The sequence below is a fragment of the Notamacropus eugenii genome, chromosome 6, assembly GCF_028372415.1.
Source record: "Notamacropus eugenii isolate mMacEug1 chromosome 6, mMacEug1.pri_v2, whole genome shotgun sequence".
NCBI classification, from domain to species: Eukaryota; Metazoa; Chordata; class Mammalia; order Diprotodontia; family Macropodidae; genus Notamacropus; species Notamacropus eugenii.
The window spans coordinates 3,076,147-3,097,031 of NC_092877.1; the positions used below are offsets into that span (position 1 = coordinate 3,076,147).

At 44.2% G+C, this 20,885-nt stretch overlaps 1 protein-coding gene across 2 annotated transcripts in view; it reads right to left on the reverse strand.

The window, feature by feature from the left end:
- Positions 1-20,885, reverse strand: part of PTPRJ (protein tyrosine phosphatase receptor type J) — a 170,248-nt gene that overhangs the window by 135,188 nt on the left and 14,175 nt on the right. Inside the window, exon 1 of one of the 2 annotated variants that reach the window (XM_072617495.1) lies at positions 19,718-20,008. The exons of the other annotated variant lie outside the window; for it this stretch is intronic. Within the exon in view, the coding sequence (XP_072473596.1) occupies positions 19,718-19,933 (216 nt within the window). The 5' untranslated portion in view covers positions 19,934-20,008. Of the gene's footprint in view, positions 1-19,717; positions 20,009-20,885 lie in introns of those variants that run through there. 2 annotated transcript variants of the gene reach the window in all.

Sequence of the window (20,885 nt, forward strand, 5' to 3'; positions counted from 1 at the left end):
CCATTACTTACTACTGCTTTCACCACATCTCTGATATCTGACTCAATCCCTCCACTCCAACAGTCACCTTCATCACTTCTGGCCTAGACTGATGCAACAGCCTCCTCCCTGGTCTCCCTGCCTCAAGTCCCTCCCAACTCCAGGCCATGTTACACCCTGCTAAGTAATTTTCCTTAAGCACAGATCTGACCATGTGACTCCTCTACTCAATCAATTCCAGGGCCTTCCCATCTGTCACCTCCGGGATCAAATATAAACTACTCTATTTAGTTTTTCAAATCCTACATGACCTGGACCCAACATAACCTCTCCAGCCTCATTGGACATAACTCACCCACCCATGCTCTGAGGGTCAAATGGATCTCCTCTCTGTTCTTCACACACAACACTCCATCTCCCATCTCTGTGTCTGTGCCCTAGCTGACCCTCATGCCTAGAATGCACTCGCTCCTGATGTCTACCTCAAAGTCACTCTCATCCTTTGAAATCCAACTCAAACCCCATCTTCTACATAAAGCCTTTCCAAAGGCCCCCAAATTCTAGAGCCTTCCCTCCCAAACTACTTAATGTGTGCGTGTGTATTTACTTCTTATCTCCCTCAGAATATGTCCCGGGCCTGTGGCTAGTGCTTATGTCATACTCAGTACTTATATTTCAAGTACCTAGCTTTGTTCAGGAACAAACAAAGAGGGGGCAATTAAAAAATATTCAATCGACTCTCAGTTCAGACATTCTGGGCTCTACAAGCAAAGGGCATCCAGGGTACCACATACAGAGAACAAGAGGACCTGGGGGGATTTAGCCTCCCAAATGAGTGACCCTAGGCAAGTCACTTCACAGTTCAACCTCGGTTTCCTCTTCTATGAGATCAGGATGAAGTTCCTACAATTGTTGTAAGAAGCAAACAAGATAATAAAAGGAAAGTATTTTATGAATTTTAAAGTGACATACAAAAGTAAATTATTAAATTAGTATCATTATTAAGGGCCATTTTAGCACCAACATTTTTATGCTCCAAGGCCCCTCCCAGCTCTGACCTTCTGTGTTCTAAGGTCCAACCCTCCAGCTCTAAAATCCTGTGATCGTGAAGTTTTCATATCCATGGTTCCTGCTGCTACAAGGAATCCAACATCCTATCATCTGTCTCTGTGTTGCTTCCTCTACCCTGCATGGATTTGAAAAGCTTCCCTCCCTAAGCCCTCCGAGAAGACACCCCCCACAAAGCTCAACAGGCATGCCCTGCTGAAGCTCCTTTTACCTGAAACCTTTCAGAGGAAGACAAGCTCCCAAAGCAGAGGTCTGCTGGAATCACCACCAATGAACAGAAAAGAAATGCTTTAAGAACTAACTCAGGAGCAAAGAAGCCTGGGAACACTCAATGGGCAGAAAGCCTAAGCCCCGTCCAGCACTCTCTATAAAAGGTGAAAAAGATCTGCAGGCTGAGCTGGCAAGAGCCAGACTTGTTTTTCTAGACCCAAAACCCTTATGGAAACTATCTACTGACATTGGTAGACCCACAGAACGATGATCATGTAAATGACACTGAACATAGTGTAGTCTGAATGACCAAGTTTGGCTGTGAAAAAGAGGAGAAAATGCATCATCCTCTTTTCTTTGCAGAAAGAGGAGCTTGTGGGTGTAGAACATTTCATGTTCTATCAGATACAGCTGAAGTTTTGGTCGTTTGCCTTTTTTTTTTTTTTTTGCTACACTGCTTCCCTTCCCCCATCTTTGTTAGAATAGTTGGTTTACCGAATAGGTGAGGGGGGAAGGGCACGGGCAGAAATTAAGATGAGATCACCACTTTTCTTTGATATATTTGGAGGAACACTAGTTAAGACAATAATAGAGAGGCAATAAGCACAGGTCAAGAGGAAACAAAATGGTTACTTTTTGCAAACAATATGATGGTCTTCAAGTGCCCTAAAGATTCAATGAAAAATAAATTGAAATGTTTTCAGCAAAGTGCAGGAAAAAAATAAGCCTACAAAATAATCAGCCTTTCTGCATATTAATATCATAACTCAGCAAGAAAACACAAAAGGAGAAATTGTATTTCAAAGAATTCCTGAATGTATAAAATATTTCAGAGTACACCTACCAAGACCCAAAGAGGAACACCAAACACTCTCTACAGGAATAGAGACAAACACATATTTGGAGAAATAGTAAATGCGCATGGTTGGGCCATGCCAATATAATACAAATGACAATATTACCTAAATTAATTTACTTATTCATTGCCATACCAAATATCAAAGAATTACTTTGTTATTACTGCTTGTCATTAGTATTTATCATTACTGCTTATAGAATCAGAAAAAATAATAATGAAACTAATCTAGAGACAAGAATCTCAAGGAATTAATGAAAAAAACAGGAAGGAAGGGAGCCTAGCAGTACCAGGTCTCAAACTGTACTAGGATGCAACAATCATCAAATGACTTGTTGCTGGTTAAGAAATAGAGACATCAGTCAGCAGAACAAATTATGTACACTAAATATATAATCACACGAACCTAGTAGTCAAGTGCTTGATAAACCCCCAGACCCTAATTACCAAGTCAACTCACTGTCTGACAAAAACTACGAGGAAAACTGAAAAGCAGTGTGACAGAAACCAGAAGTAGACCAACATCTCCCAACATTTACCACAATAAACTCCAAATGGGTACATAACCCAGATATTAAAGGTCATACCATAAACAAATCAGAATAACACCATACGTGATACAGTTCAGAACTACAGATAGAGGAAATTATTGACCAAACAAGAGGTATTAGAGACTCTCAACATTCTCTAAAATGGGAAATTTTGGTTACATAAAATTGAAAAGCTTCTGCACACAAACAAAATCAATGCAGCTAAAATTAGAAAGGAAATAATTAACTGAGAAATATCTTTGCAGCAAATTTCTCTAACAAAGTTCTGATATCCAAAGGACATGCAGAAGTGACTCACATGTATAAGAACAAAAGCTATTTCCCAGTAGATAAATGATCAGAGCAGATGAACGGGCTATTCTCAAAAGAAGAAAAGTAAGCTATCAACAACTATATGCATTTAGAAGTCTCCAAATACAAGAAAAATGCAGATTTAAACTCTAAGGTCTTACCTCACATCTATTAGACTGGCAAAGATGACAAAAAAGAAAAATGAAACTTGTTGGTGGAGCTGTGGAACAACAGGAACACTAATGCTCTACTGGCTGAACTGAGATTAGCCCATATTTTGGAAAGTAACTTGGAACCAAACCCAAAAAGTCACTAAGCTGTGACACTATCAGTAATCATATATACCAAAGAGGTAAAAGAAAGGGGAAAAGGATACATATATACAAAAATATTCATAGCAGCACTTGTTACTCTATCAAAGAACTAGAAACAAAGTAGGTGCCCATCAATTGGGGAATGACTAAACAAATTATGATATGTGAATGTAATGGAATTTATTTTTCAGTAAGAAATGACCAAAGGGTTGAATTAGGAGAAATGGGAGCACCTATAAGAACAGCTGCAGAATTCGATGACTACAACCAAGAGAACAATTCATACAACTACAAAATATAGGGAAAAACAACTTCAAAAGCTTGAAGATCTCTGATCAACGCAACGTCCAACGAGGACTCCATAGGGCCAGTGATAAAACATGTTTTCTACCTCGTGCCATGTAGTATGTTGTGGACAGCACTGCTTAAACTGTGGGGTGATGACCCCATATGAAGTTGCGAAAAATTTGACAAAAATAAAGGTTTCTGAATATTCAAAGACCAAAAATTAATTAAAAATCAAAAGTGTAATGAGTTTGAGGTGTTTCTGGCACTGCTTGTCTGCACTGCAGGGCACAACTTTACTGTAGCCTTGGTTCTGAACACAACGGATGAGACTTTGCACTGCATATACCGTCAGGCCATGCAATGCCAACGAATGCTGCTGAAACACAAACAGGGGTCGCAAGTGGAAGATGTTCAAGAAGCTCTGGACTAGATGTATAGAGCAAGACGTATTTTCAGACATAGACAACAAGTGCTTTTGTTCTGCTTGAATATGCTGAGTTGTCAGAAGGAAAGTAATTTTTGAGGGGAAAGGTGGAATTAGTAACTGTGATCTCTATTAAGTAAGAATCATCAGTAAATCATTTAACGAAGATGCACTGAAGAGATCAGAAAGATGTTCAAAGAGCAACACAGACAAATGAGAAAGAGAAAATTCACGTGCTGAACTGAGTACATGCCTTTAAAATCAAGTGGCCGCGGTAAATGAAATTCACAATTTAATATATAATCGCATTTTTCTCTTCTTTTTATAAAGAAACACATGGTCATATTTGCTGATGTTTGTCAAGGTCAGAATTTTTCTCAAAGTTCAATGAAATTTCTTTTTTAAAAATAAAGGCACCAATAAATTTTTTAAAGAGTATCAGAAAGAGAAAAAAACTCAGAATAGAGAACACAGAGTATCAGAGCTGAGCTGAGCCTTATAATATAGAACACAGAATGGCAGAGCCAGAAGGGACTTTACAAAACATTGACTCCAAGGGTCTCATTTTGCACATGGGAAAACTAAAGACTCATCTGAAATGATTTCTCCCGAATCACACGGCACATTGGCAGCAGAAGAGCCAGGACTAGAACCCAGGGCTCCTTACGCCCCAACTAGTGCTCTTATCAATAAACTCCACAGCTGGTTAAATTGGGAGGAATACTAGACCAATGAGTCAGCAGGTTGGATGATAATGACAGCTTGAACTTATATAGATCTTTAGGTTTACAAAGTACTTGACGTATTTATTTCATCTCCACAGCGAACCTGGGAGGTAGGTGCAATTATTATATCTCCATTTTACAGATAAGGAAACTGAGGCAGACTGCCGTTAAGTGTTTTGCCATGGGTCACACAGCCAGTAAGTGTCTGAGGCAGGATCCAACTCCATTTCTCTATGCACTTAAGCTGAGAGGAGCAAAGGAGAATTCCAGATAACAGAGTACCAGGAAAATTTGAGAATTATCACTTGCAGCTGAGGGGAAGGGGAAGGGAAGAGCTTGAATAAAGGAAGGGGTCAAAAAGGAAGTGGCACCAGTATCACTTGGCCACATTTGACCACATGAAGCTTGGCAAAATTAACCCTATCTGTTGGGGAGGAAATAGGTAGCCAAGGCTCTCATTCTTTGAATGACCATGCTATTTATAGTAAGTGTCACAATGGAGCTGCCCAGGAATTCATATCTGGAAGGCTCCTTCTAACGAACAAAGGCTCATTTAACCCAATTCCTTCCTTTTAAAGATGAGTAAGATGAGACCCAGAGAAGGGAAGGAACTTGGCCCAGATCACATAGCTAAATAATATCAAAGGACTATAAATTGCAAGCTGGAAAAGAACTTTGGAGGTCACTGAGTCACACCCAACAACCCCCATTTCATAGACAGGGAACTGAGGTCCAGAGATATGAGGCAACTTGACGAGAATCATAAAGGCAATAAATAGTAGAGTTGGGATTAGAACCAGGACCGCCAGTTCCACAAACAGGGTTCTTTCCATCATACCACGCTGCCCATCCACCTCCTCCTTAAAGATGTGTCCCTGAAAAGTTATAGATGAACAGAATTTGTGTAAATTAAATTCCAGTTTCCTTGAGGACTGACTTCCACCCTCATTGTCCCAGGTGTTTCTATCTTCACATCATTCCTTGACTGATGTTTGGCTGGCAGAAGCATCCAAAGCTTTCACTTTGCTTCTCTGCCCAGGCCTCTCTGACAAAAGCTAACGATCTAGAAACACTTAAACACCCTCCAGGGAGCCACTACAGAAAGCAAATGTGTGGCAGATTCTTTTCCAATGGGAACTACTAAAACAGTGCCGTCCTGCATCTTCTGAAGCATTCAGCACTCCCCAGATGGCCAGCACCCAGGTAGGGCCCTTCTCTGGGATAATAAACCTCCCAGAATTCAAGGATGCCCTCCTCGCCTCCCACCCAGTCCCAAGACATTTAATAAATATTTATGGAATAAATTAATCCTCCCAGTTATTTATTTTCCTAAGGGGCACCACCCTCATGACATGTAATATATGGAAGGAAGGAAGGAAATAAGCATTTAAGTGCCTACTATGTGCCAGACACTTTGCTAAATGCTTTCAAATATTATCTCATCTGATCCTCACAATAACCCCTGGAGGTAGCTACTACTATTTATTATCCTTGCTTTACAGTTGAAGAAAACAAGGCAGACAGAAGTTAAATGACTTGTCCAGGGTCACCCATGTCTGAGTCAGGATGTGAACTCAGGCCTGCCTGACTTGGAGTCAGGCCCAGGGCCCTACCCACAGAGGTACCACCTAGCTACCTGTAATAAAACTAAATTTTTTCAAGGGGGTATAAGTTTGGTAACTATGTAGATGCTGAAGTGGAGACCCTGAAACACATCTGCATAATTATAGAAATGAATGTTTAAAGTTCATTATTATAAAAGATTAAACTACATTTATAGATGCACTTTTATGGCTGTGTGATCTTGGAAAATTATCTTTCCTTCTCTACTCCTTGGTTTCCTCACATGAAAAATGAGGGGAGAGCCAGGTTCACAACACCGATCATCCCCTCTTTCATCCTCTGTAGTCAACGAGTGGCCAAATCTTGTCCCTTCTCCCCACACAACATCTCAATTGTATCACTATTTACAGCCACCCCCTTCATTCAAACCTTAATCACCTCTTACCTGGAATGGTCTAAAGTTGCATTCAGCCTCTTTCACATTCCAATTCAATTCTCACAGCTGCCAGATGGATACTCTATTTTTTTTTAATTGTCTTATTTTTTCAACTAACCATAGTCTGCTTCCTTACTCCCCCACCTTCTCCGTCCCTTCTCCAAAGAAAGAAAAACAAAACTCTTATAATACATAGTCAAGTAAAAACAAATTCCTACACTGGGCATGTCCAAAAAATATACATCTCAGTTGCACTCTGAATCCACCACTCTCTGCCAGGAAGTCGGTAGCACCATGAGTCTTCTGGATCTGTGGATGGTGACCGCACTGGATCAAGTTCAATGTTGGCCGAACCAACATTCCTAAAGCACAGGTCTGATCTTGTCGTTCTTCTACTCAAGAAACTTCAGTAGATCCCTATTACCTCCAAGACAAAATATGAACTTCTCTCTTTGGCATTTAAATTCCTTCCTAATGCTTACTGCCTTGCATGACCTTGGGGAAGTCACTTACCTCTCTGAGGTTTAGTTTCCTCATTTGTAAAATAAGGTTGGATTATATGGCCCCCAAAGCTATGATCTCACAGTCTGGTTCCAAGCTCTGTTTCCAGACTTTTTTCCATATTGCTCCCCACCCCTCTTCCCTCCACCACCTATCATTCCCTCTGTGATACAGACTGACCTACTTGCTATGGTTCACACGTGCTGAGCCTAGACTGGAATGCTCTTCCTTCTCACCTCCACCTCTCAGCCACTCTCCTCCAAGAGGCCTCTCCTGGTTCCCTCTATTGTTGATATTTCCCTACTATCTTGAAAAAACATCTAGTTTATATTTGTTTATCTACATGCATGGCATTTCCCATTGGAATATAGGCTCCTTAGAAGAAAGGACTATTCCTGAAATCCCAATACTTTAGGTAGTGCTGGCACATAGCAGGTGCTTAATAAATGCTTATTAAATTGAATTAGGAATGGTGGACAGGAGGCAAAAGAGAACATCCTGGAATGATTCTAAACATAAACTGAGCTCCCAGATCCATCCACATATGAAGCCATCTCATGGGTTAGAATTATAGCTGAAGATGCTCCAGACGTCAACTGATCTGCGTTCATGTAGCCAGTGGGGAAACTGAAACCCAGAGCAATAAAGCCCTTGCCCAAGAGCACTAAAGGACTAAGCAGAGGAGCCAGGATCTGAATTTTCTGACCTAACCTTGGTATTCTCTCCACTACATCGTGCTGGGCTAGTGAACCAATGAATTTTTGAGAGGAGGAAAGTAAACAGTCCTGGATTTGAATCCAGGCTCTGACACTCAGAGCTGTGTGACCAAAGGCAAATCACTTCACCCCTCAGTTTCCCCATCTTTATGATAGGGATAATAGGACTTGTACTACCTAGTTCACAAGGGCACTGAGAGAAAAGTCTTTTGTACCAGAGTATAATGGGGGAAAAAAGTGAGCTACCATGCAACAGATATACTGGAAAAGATACCTTTCATTCAACAAATATTTATTATTTGGGGTAGCTAGGTGGTGCAGTGGATAGAGCACCAGTGCAGGAGTCAAGAGGACCTGAGTTCAAATCTCACCTCAGACACTTGACACTCACTAGTTGTGCAACCTTGGGCAAGTCACTTAACCCCAATTGCCTCATCCTGTGTCATCTCCAGTCATCCTGATGAATATCTGGTCACTGGATTCAGATGGCTCTGGAGGAGAAGTGAGGTTGGTGACCTGCACAGCCCTCCCTCACTCAAAACAAAGTCAAGTGCAAGTCATGCCATCATTTCTCTGATGACATGGTCTTCTTTGGCAATGAAGGACAAAGACACATTTATTATTTAATAAGTACTTAAATACCTCCTCTGTGCCCAGCACAGTCAGAGTGCCTGGGCATCCAGAGACAAAAACAAACAGCCCCTACCTTCAAAGAGCTTACATGAAGAGGGGAGAGAAGAGGAAGAAAAGGGAAAGAGGGGGGAAACAGAAGATGAAAGGGGGGAGCAAGTAGGAGAGAGAGAATACCACTTGGAAAACCCAGGCTCAACTTTATGAAATTGTTTGTATTCTCTTAATAAGGAGAGAATGGGAGGGAGGGAGAGAATCTGAAACTCAATTTTTCTTAAATGAATGTTTAAAAATGTTTTTACATGTAAGGGGGGGAACAAAATATTATTTTTTAAAACCTGGGTTCAAGACCTGCCAGCTCTTAGCCTCATCAATATCTCATATCACAGTAAACTCTCAGTGGTCCCAGGCAACTCTCAGAGATGAAAAATTCGATTGAGAATTCGCAGGTTGGTAAGAATCTCCCGAGGTTTCCTACATAACAAAATTACATATCTGGACTATTTTTGCCATGGTAGTATGAGGCTGATGTCCAATACTTAAGAGCCTATTATTCTGCCCAGGAAGAAAGTATGCCTTGCAGAATATAGAGAAGTAGGGGGAAAATTATCAAAACTGTTGCAAAGGGAAGTAAGTAGGAGAAGGAAGATAATCTAGAACACTACAAATGGAAAGACAAAACACAGAAATGAATGTATTATCATTACAATGACCAAGTTTAATCTGTGAAGAGACAAGAAAATGGCCTCCCTCCCCTTCTTGCAAAGGTGGGAAGCCATATGGGGACCACTGCATACACCATCAGACTCACTGATGTGTTGCTTAGATATGCTGGACTTTTTCCTCCTTCTTCATTCTTTGCAATAGGGGTATCTCTCTGGATAGGGAAAAGGGAGAGAGATTTGAAAATAAAAATAGTGTACAAACCAAAAGACACCAGTAAAAATTATTTTCCCCATTCTAAAATACAGGAAGTGCACCTGTCTTCCTTTTCTCTCCTCACACACAGATCAAATCATTTGAGCAACTCCCTATCAGACCTCCTTGGCAAATCCTTCCTTCCCGGTGCCTCAGTTTTTTTCATCTGTAAAACAGGAACACCATGGTCCTTCTTTGAGAGAGGTAACATGAGGAAAACTTCTCCTAGCAAGATGATATCTGATGTTCAAAATGCATGAAGTGCCAAGATAAACGCTACTATAGAAACAGATGAGAAAAGTAGGCAAGGTCTCTCTCAGCCTCCTGTTTCCAATGACTAAACCAAGACTTCTTTATTTTTTCCTTTTCTTAAGTTTCAACTTTGAGTCCTAAAATAACTCCTCCCGGCCCTCCAAAGAAAAATAGTTAGACAAACATTACAGAGTCACAAGGGGAGTGGGAATGCCCTGGGACTGACACCTTGAAGGGAGCCAACAAAAGCCCTTTAAGCAGGGCTCTGGCTTCCCTTCCTGTACCCTAAGCAGTACTTTGAGCTTAGGGCATTAGAACATCACACCATTACTGTTTACTCTGTTGTCATAGGATCATACATAGAGATAGAATGGTCATCCACTCCCACCTCTTCATTTTACAGACAAGGAAAATGAGGCTCCAGAGGGAAAAATGACCTGTCCAAGGTCCCATAGGTAAGCAAGGATTAGAGGAAGGCTTCCAAGCCATCTCTTCTGATCTCAGCCCCTGGGGTCTTTCCACACATCCCACCAATATCTCAGATCAGGGCTGAGATTTTTAACTGGGGGCCCATGGATAGTTTTCAGAAGGTCCATGACTTTGGGTGGGGGGAGGGGGAGAGAAGGAATGGCACGTTTACTTTCACTAGTCTGTAACTGAAATTTAGTGCATTCATCAATGATTTAAAATCCTGGCTCTGAACAGGAGTTCATAGACTTCACCAAACAGACAACTAGAGGAGTCCCTGACACACAGAGATATTACTAAGCCCTGGATTTAAGCTCAGAAGGTGCTGAAATGGAAGGACTTCATTCTAAACACCTCTGGGCAGCATGCTCTGGTGCTCACTATTGACAATAAGGATTTTTGGTATGACTAATGAAAATAAAATATTGTGTGTCTCCTCTCAGAAACAGCAGCAAGGCACAGCTTCCCTCTAGAAGGGAGGAGGAAAAGTGGAACTGAAAATTATTTGCATTGTTAAAATTAGAATTTTTTTTGTGGGAGCCAATTCTGTTTAGCTTTGAGAATTTTTTTTTTCTAATTTACTTTCTCTCCCCCCAACCAAGCCCTGAAATTTACATGGCATGGAAATTCTTTGACAATGGGAAGGGTGTAGCTGTCACTAATGAGGAAGTACATAAGAGATTTCCTATCTCAGCAGTTTGGGTCCAGAGCAGAACTAGAGGGGCAAGAGAAAGATGTTTAGAAATTTGGATGAAAGCCATGCTTGGAGGAGGGGAAAAGAGACAGAGAAAAGGGTCCCCAGTCCTCCTGCAACAGCAAACTCAGCCACTTAGAAGAACAAGTTTTAATGTAGAAACCTTCCCTCTCACCTGTTAACTGTGTTTTGGAAAAATAGATGGCAAATATATAAAAATAAATAAGAATAAAACTGTTGTAAAACTATGCACAAGTACCAAATATTGGGGGAAATGAGTTGTTAAAGATCTGGCTCCAAAGACCTGGGTTCAAAGCTTACCTCTGTTGCTGAAGAGCTGAACAACCTTGGGCAAGTCACTGTCTACACCCTCCCCTTATTCCTTGGGTAAGTCGTGACCCCCGCTCTGGGTCTCAGTTTCTTCCTCTATAAATTGGGGCAGGGTGTAAGGAGGGAATGGTGTCTGTGGGTTTTTCTGTCTTTGGAGGTCTATATTCTATAATAATAATGACTGACATTTCTAAAGCCAGTGTACCGAAGTGCCAGCCTTCTGTCAGCTCACTCTGCGCTCTATGGATCCTTCTTATTCTAAAACTCAGAAACAGAGTCCCAGAACTTCAGAGTTGGGAGAGGACCTGAGGGGCTGGCTAATCCAACACTCAGGTCAACAAAAGGAGATAGATCCCTGGATTCAACACTCAGGTCAACAAAAGGAGATAGATCCCTGGATTCAACACTCAGGTCAACAAAAGGAGATAGATCCCTGGATTTGGAATGACCTACAGAGCTCAAATCCTGCCTTGGACACATCTCCACATATCACGTAGAAATTCACATTAGCGTTAGACATTTACTGTTGCTATGACCCTGGGGGACTCATTTAATCTCTTGATATCCCAAGTAATGCTCTAAGACTAGGTGTTCTAGTGTAGCTGAGGGGTGAGGGGGGTGGGAGAAGGGGAAAGTGACCAAATGGATATTTACTGAGCACCCCCTGGGTCTAAAACCAGACTTGACTCAGAAGTTAAGGCCTCACCTCAGAGTTACAATGTAACAATAAAATGAAGTGCCCCCCCCCCCCCAAGTGGATGGCCAGAGGAATAGCTTAGTGGGCCACAAAGATGCATTGGAATCAGGAATTCAATTCAACAATAGCTACTTTGTGGCCACCATAGTGCTATTCAAAGAGGATACAAACCAAACGGAAACAATCCCTCACCCAGAGAGGCCCACGTGCTGCTGGGGAAATAACACACACCTAAACCAAGAAAAGGCAAAACGACTAGCAGCCTGGGGGCCTGAGGAGGAAAGGCATTAGGTTTCCAGATCACAGACTTCGAACTGGTAGAGACCTGGGAGATCAGTCCAATCCCTCATTTTACAGTTGAAAGCCAAGAAGGCTCACTAACTAGACTGAGGTCTCCAAAGTAATGTAAGTATTACAGATGGGATTCGAACCCAAGATGGTGCTCTTTCCACAGTCCTAACACCCTGGACAAATTATCTTCCTTCTTTCCTCCAAGCAACTTATAAACAAGCTGCCAATCTTCACAGTAGAGAGAATTTCCATGCAGAGAGGTCACCATTTTTTGAACACAAAATATTCCAAAACCCTGGACTGTTACAAAGATCTGGAGCAGGGGAAGGGAGGGGGAAGATACATAAAAACAATAACAGCCCCTACCCTCAAGGAGCTTATATCTTAGTAGAAATAGCAATAGCTCATATTTTCTGTAGGCAAAGTGCTTTACTTCTATCATCACATTTGACTATCACAAGAATTGCTCCACTCAAGCTTCCTTCTCTTCTCATAAGACAAAGCACACAGAAGAAACTGTCGCCCACCCTGCAGCTCTCACCACTCAACAGTGGGCCATTCAAAATTGTTCCTCTGCAACAAAGAGACTTCGCAAGGAATCACCAAAAATAATCCTGATGACCTCAGGCCTAAACTCAAAAGCCTGGACAACACCACCCAGCAGTCCCACTATCCAGGAGCGAGCCCGAGCCCCCGCCCCCACCCACCCAAGCTAACCCATGTGACTCAGCATACAGCCCAGGCTCTCCAACACCAAGAGCAGGGGAGGATTTTGGTTACTGTTTGTGTTGCAAGAAGGGGAGCTATACCTCTGGAAGGAGGCGAAAATTCACATCCTAACCATAAACCAATTTGCTATGCTTTCTTAAACTATCTGCAAACAAAACAAACTCCTTTGGCTTTTTCCCCCTAGTTTTGAAAAAAAAAAAAAAAAAGCAACTCACTTTTCTTTTAATGGAAATTTAACCGGAAGTTTCAGAGAGCTTAGTCAAAACATTTCTAATCTTCTAGATGGCCAAGGTAATTGGGTTTAGGAATTAGCCCACGCTAAATTCGTGATAAATACAATCCAGCATTCTGCTCACCCAGGAAACAGACAAGCAAAGGAAAGATGCATGAAATGTACAAGAGGGAGAAAGCAAGCCTTGCCCAGACCAGCTCTCTAACCCTGTAGCATATGGACACAAGAAGTGACCCAAAGAAATCTTTGGGCTGTAATGCATCCAAGTGATACAATTCAATTTCTTAAGCTGCCTACTATGTGCCAGGCAATGAGCTAATGCTAGAGGAGGAGACAGGGAGAACAACACAAAATGCTTGCACTCTGCTGAGGGGGAGTTTACAAGCTAATGCTCATAACAAAATTGAGGGGTGAGGCAGAGGAGGAAGTGCAGGAAATAACACTGAATGTGAGATCAGACAACGAGGGTCCAAATTTTGATGCTGCCATGTACAGTTGAATGACCTTGGACAAATCATTTTCCCTCTCAGGGCCTGTTTTCGTATATGTAAAATCAAGGGCTTGGACTCCCAGATACTTCAAATCCCTTTGGGTTCTAACTATATTATCCTATGATCTGTAAGTCAGTGAGGTTGGACTGGGTAGTCCAATGGAAAGAAAGATTCTTTGAACCCAGGTTCAAATTCTAACTGCCATTTTTCACCCAGCAGACTCTCTAAAAGCCTTTATTTCCTCATAAACAGTTGAACTGTAAAACCCTTAAGGCAGGGGTGGGGAACGTGCCCTAAGGTCATCTAAAGTCAGCTCCATAGGTACAATTCTGAGAAATGCAGAAAGAGAAAAACAGAACTAGGAGGACGTAGGTCACAGTGATGTCCATAATGCAAAAACATTAAGAGGTAACATGGAATTGTGGATGAAAGTCAGAATCAGGAAGCCCCTGACACATACTGGCTATACCTCTTTGGGCTCTGGGCTGTTCTCCAATGATGCAAATTGCAGAGAAGGAAATGGTCTACACTTGTAGAAAGAGTTTCCTCTCCTGGTAGCTCCCTATACCAGTAAAATCACAGGGTCCAGTCCCAACCCCTCAAAAAAAAAAATTTACACACATGTGAATGTACAATAATAAGACATTCTAGGAGTTAAAAAAATAACATATTGATAAATCATCACTGATCCCTTTATGTTTAAATGTACTTTTGGGTATGAAATTGATTAAGCACAAAATAAGACACGGAAGAAGAGTTACCCATCTTCGTAGGAGGGAGTTTCCCAGAGTTTCCACCCTGGGAGATGGGGAGAAGGGATATGTCTGGCCCTGCTAAATTTTCTCAAAGGCCAGGAAGGGAGAGAGAATGAAAAAAAAATAAGCTTTGACACGTTGCGGAAGGCCTTACACATGAAACCAGAGCAAAAGTGGACAAAAATGTTCAGTGAATGGGTGGAGTCTGAGCCATTCTAACCAGAAAAGTCCCCATGTTGGAATTATCTCTGACCATCCTTCCTGCCTCCAAGAAGGAAAATGAGATGCTAGGTTTTCACATGGCTTTTCTGGGCCTACTGCATACTGACCCCACTGCCCTCTGCCCACTGGGCAAACAGAACCATGCCCACCCCAGGAAATTTCACAAGTTACATCGAATAGTTAGCAGCCACCCATATGCTGATGTGCAAAGTTCAAGCATCCTAAACAGATGCATTCTGGGGAATAGTCAGAGGAGATTTTTCCTGGTACCATAGGTAGTCCTCTCTCCTGGTACATTTTAAATACTGCATTTGCAAAAATAATCATCATGAAACTTTAGCATATAGGAAGTATTTAATAAACAGCTGATGTGATGTGAAAGTATTAGGCAGAAGAGAAAAATGACACAAATGTAAAAAGCTCAAGATTTGTTTGTGTTTTTTTTTAAAAACAACTTGTCTTTAGGAAATTTTTAAGTCTTTTCTCTTTAGTTTCCAATTTAGTAATCAGCCTGAAATAAAAGTAGAGGAGCCTGAAGGCAGGATAACCTGAAATACAGTGGGATACAAGGGAAAGAGCTCTGACATCAAATTCCCTTCAGCAAGTGATTTAACCTCATTGGACCTCAGTCTTCTTCAACATAAAATGGGGAGAGGTAGAGAAAGGGGAGGACTAGATTTTAACCTATGATCCTCTGACACATACTGGCTGTGTGACCATGGGCAAGTCATTAAACCCCTCAACGACCCACAAAACCAGTTAAGACTTACAAATAATAGGAGAGTTGCCCAACTTTATGAGAGAGGGTCTCACAGAGTGACTGCTAAAGAATTCTCCAAACTGATGGAAATTATAGGTCTTGCGGTTGTTGTTTTTTTAAATAGGATTTAATCCATCCCTTTCCTACAAAGAAACTGAGTTCAAATCTTAGCTTTCGTAATTACTGCCTTTGTTAACAACATGGCTAAGATAGAACATTGCATTCAGAACCAGGAAGATGAGTTTGAATCCTCCTTTTACTAGCTGTGTGTCCACATTATTTTACTTCTCTTAAACCTCAGTTTCTTCATTGGTAAAATGAATAGTTAGGTGGCCCTGTGGATATAGAGTGCTGGACCTAAAGTCAGGAAGACTTCATCTTCCTCAGTTCAACTCTGACCTCAGACACTTACTAGCTGTGTGGCCCTGGGCAAGTCACTGAACCCAGTTTGTCTCAGTTGCCTCATCTATAAAATGAACTAGGGGAGATCTTTGCCAAGAAAACCCCTACTGGGATCACAAAGAATCGGATGTGACTGGATAACAATGCAAGGATGATAGTAGCACCTACCTCCTCAAATTATTGTGAAGATCAGATGAGATGACGTATACAAAGCACTGGAAAAACTTTGGGTAACTCTCAGCTCTGATTATCATAACTACTTCCTTGGGAAAGTCCTCGCCTCCCTCTTGGCCTCGGTTCCTTCAGTTGTAAAGAGAGTATTGAACTAGATGACCTAGGAAGCTTCTCCCAAGTCTAAGTCTATTATTGTATGATGAACTAGAAAAATAAGGAAATATCCGATCTGGTGGCAGTAATGGGTAATGTCAGACAAGGACGAATAGGACAAGAAAAGAAGTTTACCCAAGAGCCCGAATTCAGTGAATCAAAATGGAGCTCAGCAAGCCAGGCAGCTGCAGGGGAAAACATCTGCCTGGTGCCTCTTTTTTGCTTCTCTCCCAGAGCTTTGCCCCTGCTGGGGGTTTAATCAATGCTCACTGACATGAGACTGATTCTTTCCTTCCCTCAAGACTCATCTCCTCTAATCTGTCAAACCCCAGGAGAAGCAGCTCATCAGCCAACCAAATCCTGAATGTGACAATGGCTCCTCACAGCTAGAAACACAATGGCCAAGTGCCACCTTGTCACTGTTGCTCAGTCACTTTCCAGTCATGCCAACTCATCGTGACTCTATTTGGAGTTTTCTTGGCAAAGATATTGGAGTGGTTTGCCATTTCCTTTACCAGTTCATTTTGCAGATAAGGAAACCAAGGCAAACAGGGTGAAGTGACTTGCCTGGAGTCACACAGTTCATAAGTGTCTGAGGTCAGATTTGAACTCAGGAAGAGAAGTCTTACTGACTTGAGGCTCAGTATTTTATCCACTGTGCCACCTAGCTAGCTGAGCCACCTAGTTAACTGTCCCTAAGTGCCACTCAAACTGTTCCAATTCAATAAATATTTGTTAAGCCCCTACCATATTCCAGAGATACAATGAAATAGTCCCTGATCACGAGAAGTTTACATGTAGTTGGGCGGAGCATAGTGTCATCATGTAGCAGCCCCACTGGTTTCACTCTCACTTGAAGTGGCAAGTTGGGTGGATGGCAGATCCCTCTCAGAGTTCTAAAACCTGAGGGCTGTAGTTTCTACTACTATGTGCTCCTCCATATCATTCAGCTGACCTCAACTACCGTTGGACTGTCGATTACAGCTGGCTCAAACTTTAAAAGCTGAGTCCAACCCCTTCATTTTACAGGTAAAGAAACAGGCATGGGGTGGATAAGTGACTAGCCCAAGGTTACAGAAGTATTAACTAGCAAACCAGAATTCGAACCCAAGTCTTATGACTCCACTTGTAGTGTTCTTTCCACTGAGGAATGTAGAAAATTAAATACAAAATGTATATAAGTAACTTCCAAGGAGCTCTTAGGGGGTTCTTAATAACTGACTAGTGAATTGAACTGAACTTTCCTTGGTGGTGGTATTGAATGGGGAGATGAAACTAACTTATTAATCAAAAGGCATAGTGAGTGAGATAGAAAGAGCCATGGAATAGGGGAGCAAGATGGCTTCTGGTCCTGGCCCAGTAACTTCCAGGAGGAGGGTACTCGCAAGTGGAGGAATCAAGATAAGTCTCCCCTTGGAGATATCGCTTAAGCTAAGCTTTGAAAGAAGCTAGGAATTCTACAAGAGGGGAGCTCATTCCAGAAGTACAAGGGACAGCAGCCTGGGCAAAGGCAAACTTTCACAGAATAGCCAACAAGCCAGTTTGGCTGTCCCATAGATTGCAAGTTGGTCAGTAACATGAATTAAACCTAAAAAAATTATCTGGAATCAGACTTTGAAGGTGTGTAAAAGCTAAACAGAGGAGGTTGTAATTTATCCTAGAGGCGATGGAGAACCAGCAGGGCCTCTCTGAACAAGTTGGTAATGGACAGATCTGTTCTTTAGTAATATCAGTTTGACAGTTTGGGAGAGGATGGAACTGGAAAAAAAGAGCAAAGATGAGTGTAGGTCACGTGAAGAGAGAGTGAAATCTGGCCTTTCTCAGTCTCTTCATTCAGAGATGTCCCTAAAAACAAATCTTTTCTAGGCCAGTAAGTAGCTCACTGCTGGAACCTCAAGATTCGTGGTTGACTTGAATGTACATGGTAGAAATGTATAGACCAAGTGAGGTTTTCCCATCAACCAACTACCAAGAAACACCAATTTTCAGTTGTTGGAAAGATTTCAGTCTCACTTCCAAATAGTTTGAACTATCAACACCTGTTTTGAGACCCAGTTAAATAGACTGCCTGACCTTGGTTTCATTTCCCTCTGCCTCAGTTCCCCTTCTGTGCAACGCCCCAGCTCTCATGAATTTCTTGCTCTTTTACATGGATGCTGTGAAAGGGAATTAGATTTTGCAAAATTCAAGGCATGAACCTGACCCTAAAAGCAGTTAAAAAGTGAGTAAATTGATGAAATAGCAAGGTGAAAACACTTGTGCCTTGCACATTTGACTTCCAAAAGAACCTAGAATATTGCCTCATCCTCCTTCTACAAGACCAGAGGGGCAGTCTCACTGGGAAAGGCAGGGCTACAAGATAACTTCTAGCTCCCTTACTCCAGTGCTCTTTCTATTACTTACAATCTGTTGTAATAAATTCATCTCTCCATCCAACACCACCACCAAGGAAAGTTCAGTTCAATTCACTACCCTACTGTTCTTAAGGGCCCACTGTGCCCAAAAGAGGGAAAGCATAAGACAAGTTTTGAAAACAGTGGGTCCCAGTCCTCACAGAATTAAGTCTCAGAGGATGTCACACAAACATTAAATTTAAGGGCTCACTTCAAGGTCTAATGAAGACATGGGAAAAGACCTTTGCAAAGACAAAATTTACCATGGATGATAAATGCAGTTATGAATGAACTGTTGGTGTTAAGACATCATTCTTACCCCGCAGCTACTCTTTTTTCCAAGGCTGGAAACCGCTCAGATTCTCAGCTCACAAGGAGAGAACCACTGAGAACACTTCTGTCCTAAGAGGGTCAGCTGGTTTTTTTTTTAAAGGCTCTATTCCTTTCAAACCTACTCGCTTCCTTCTGCGGGAAAACACTTAAATACAGTCGAAAAGACCGTCCTGTCCTGGGGGAAGCCCAGCCTGGGGGAGGGTGACATGACCATCACAGTATCCTGGCTTCCTGGGGCGCACCCACCCACCCCCAGCAGTCACCTCCCTCGGCCTGTCACAAGCAGCAACAGAAAAAGCCGGACTAGCTCCAATCTCTGGGCACAGAGAGAGCCCACCGCCCGCCACTGCCGGCAGCCAGATGTGATCAGTTTCAGGAAAATGATTAGAAGGGGGGGCTTCAGGAAAGGGGGGCAGAGGAACGGCATCGTGTAGCAGCTCCTAAAAAGGAAAATACTCCAGGGCATCCCCCCCCAAAAATGAATGGCCTTTACAATAGAAACCTGTGGGATGCCGGCCTGAGCCCAACTCCTGGCCCAGCGGTCCCTGCGACCACCAGCCCAAGCCCCAATCCCGAGAGCCCACGTCAGCCCACCTACCACCCCCCGCAGCTGGATGCCACCCCAGCCCTCTTGGGCCCCGCGCAGGTGGGGAGCCCAGTGTCCTCGCTCTCTGGACTCAACCAAGCGGCCACCCCAGGGCAGACCAAGAAGCCCCAGCGCCCTGCGGGGCCCCGGCCTGGGCGCCGCTGGAATGCCGCAGGTGGGGCTCCCGAGCAGGTGCAGGTGGGACCCGCCTCCAGCAGGGGGAGGGGGCTGGGGACGCCAAGGCTCCCCTCCTCGCCCATCCCCCGGCCCCCGGCCCCGGCTCACCTGGCCGCAGCGCAGCAGCAGCAGCAGCCCCAGGCGCAGCAGGAGGCAGAGCCGAGGCTTCGAGCCCGGGAGCCGCGCGGCGCGCCGGGGCCCCGGAGCAGCAGCCTCGGCGGCGGCGGCAGCCGGTGCCCGGGGCCGAGGCCGCCGCCGCCGCCGCCGCCTCCAGCTCCGCAGCCTCCGCGCCGCTCCGCCCGCCCCGGGCTTCCCCGGGGACATGGCAGCGGCGGCGGCCACCACCAGGCTGGCTCTCGGGCGGGCGGGAGCAGCCCCGCGTCCCTCGGCGGAGGCGACGGCGGCGGCCGGGAGGGCTTCCACGGGGCGGAGCGAGCGGCGCCCACCCCGCGAGCTGCAGCGGCGCGGCGGCGGCGGCGGCGGCGGCGTCCAGGCTCGGGCGGCTCGGGCGGCTCGGCCTCGGGCTGCCGGCTCCACGCGTCCGGAGCTGCGGGCTCCGGCTGCTCGGATTCCGGCTCGGGCTCGGGGTCGGGCTCCGGCGGCTCCCGTGGCTCCCGTGGCTCCCGTGGCTCGGGCTCCCTGCAGCCGCCGCCGGGAGAAGCCAACCCCCTCCCTTCCCCCCTCCCCCTCTGAATATTCATCGCTTCCTCCCTCCCTCCCTCCCCCTCCCTCTCAGGGCTGGGCTCTCGCGCCGGCCTCCCCTCCCCTCCCCTCCCCTCTGGGATGGGGACCTACCCTAGGCTGCTGCTGCTGCCGCTGCCACAGCCCCCGCCCCCACGGCCGCCGGAGGGGCTAGCCCGCCAGCTCCTCTCCCCCTTTCTCCCCCCTCCTCTCGATCTGGGGGAGGAAGCGCCCCCCTTCTCCACCCACTCCCACCCTAACAAAAGCCCTCCCACATTCCTGGGGCTCCGAGGACCGAACTCTTGTCCCTGCGGCTTAACCGCTGGCAGACCGTGAGCTGACCAAATCATGGGCTGAGTGGCCCCCAACCTTACCCCCCACACACACTTAGTATGGTACCCGTAATAAGACAATGTTGAAATGAATGAATCCCTACCTCCCCTAACCCCAGCACCCTGCCTCGATTCCCCAAGCTGTGGCCTTGGGTTTTAAATAGGCTTTTGGATTCTTTAAATTTGAAATTCTCTAGAATTTGCTTCCTGGATTGGGGTGTTTGGGGCGGGGGCGGGTCTATAAGTTTCAGTTTATTAGTAAT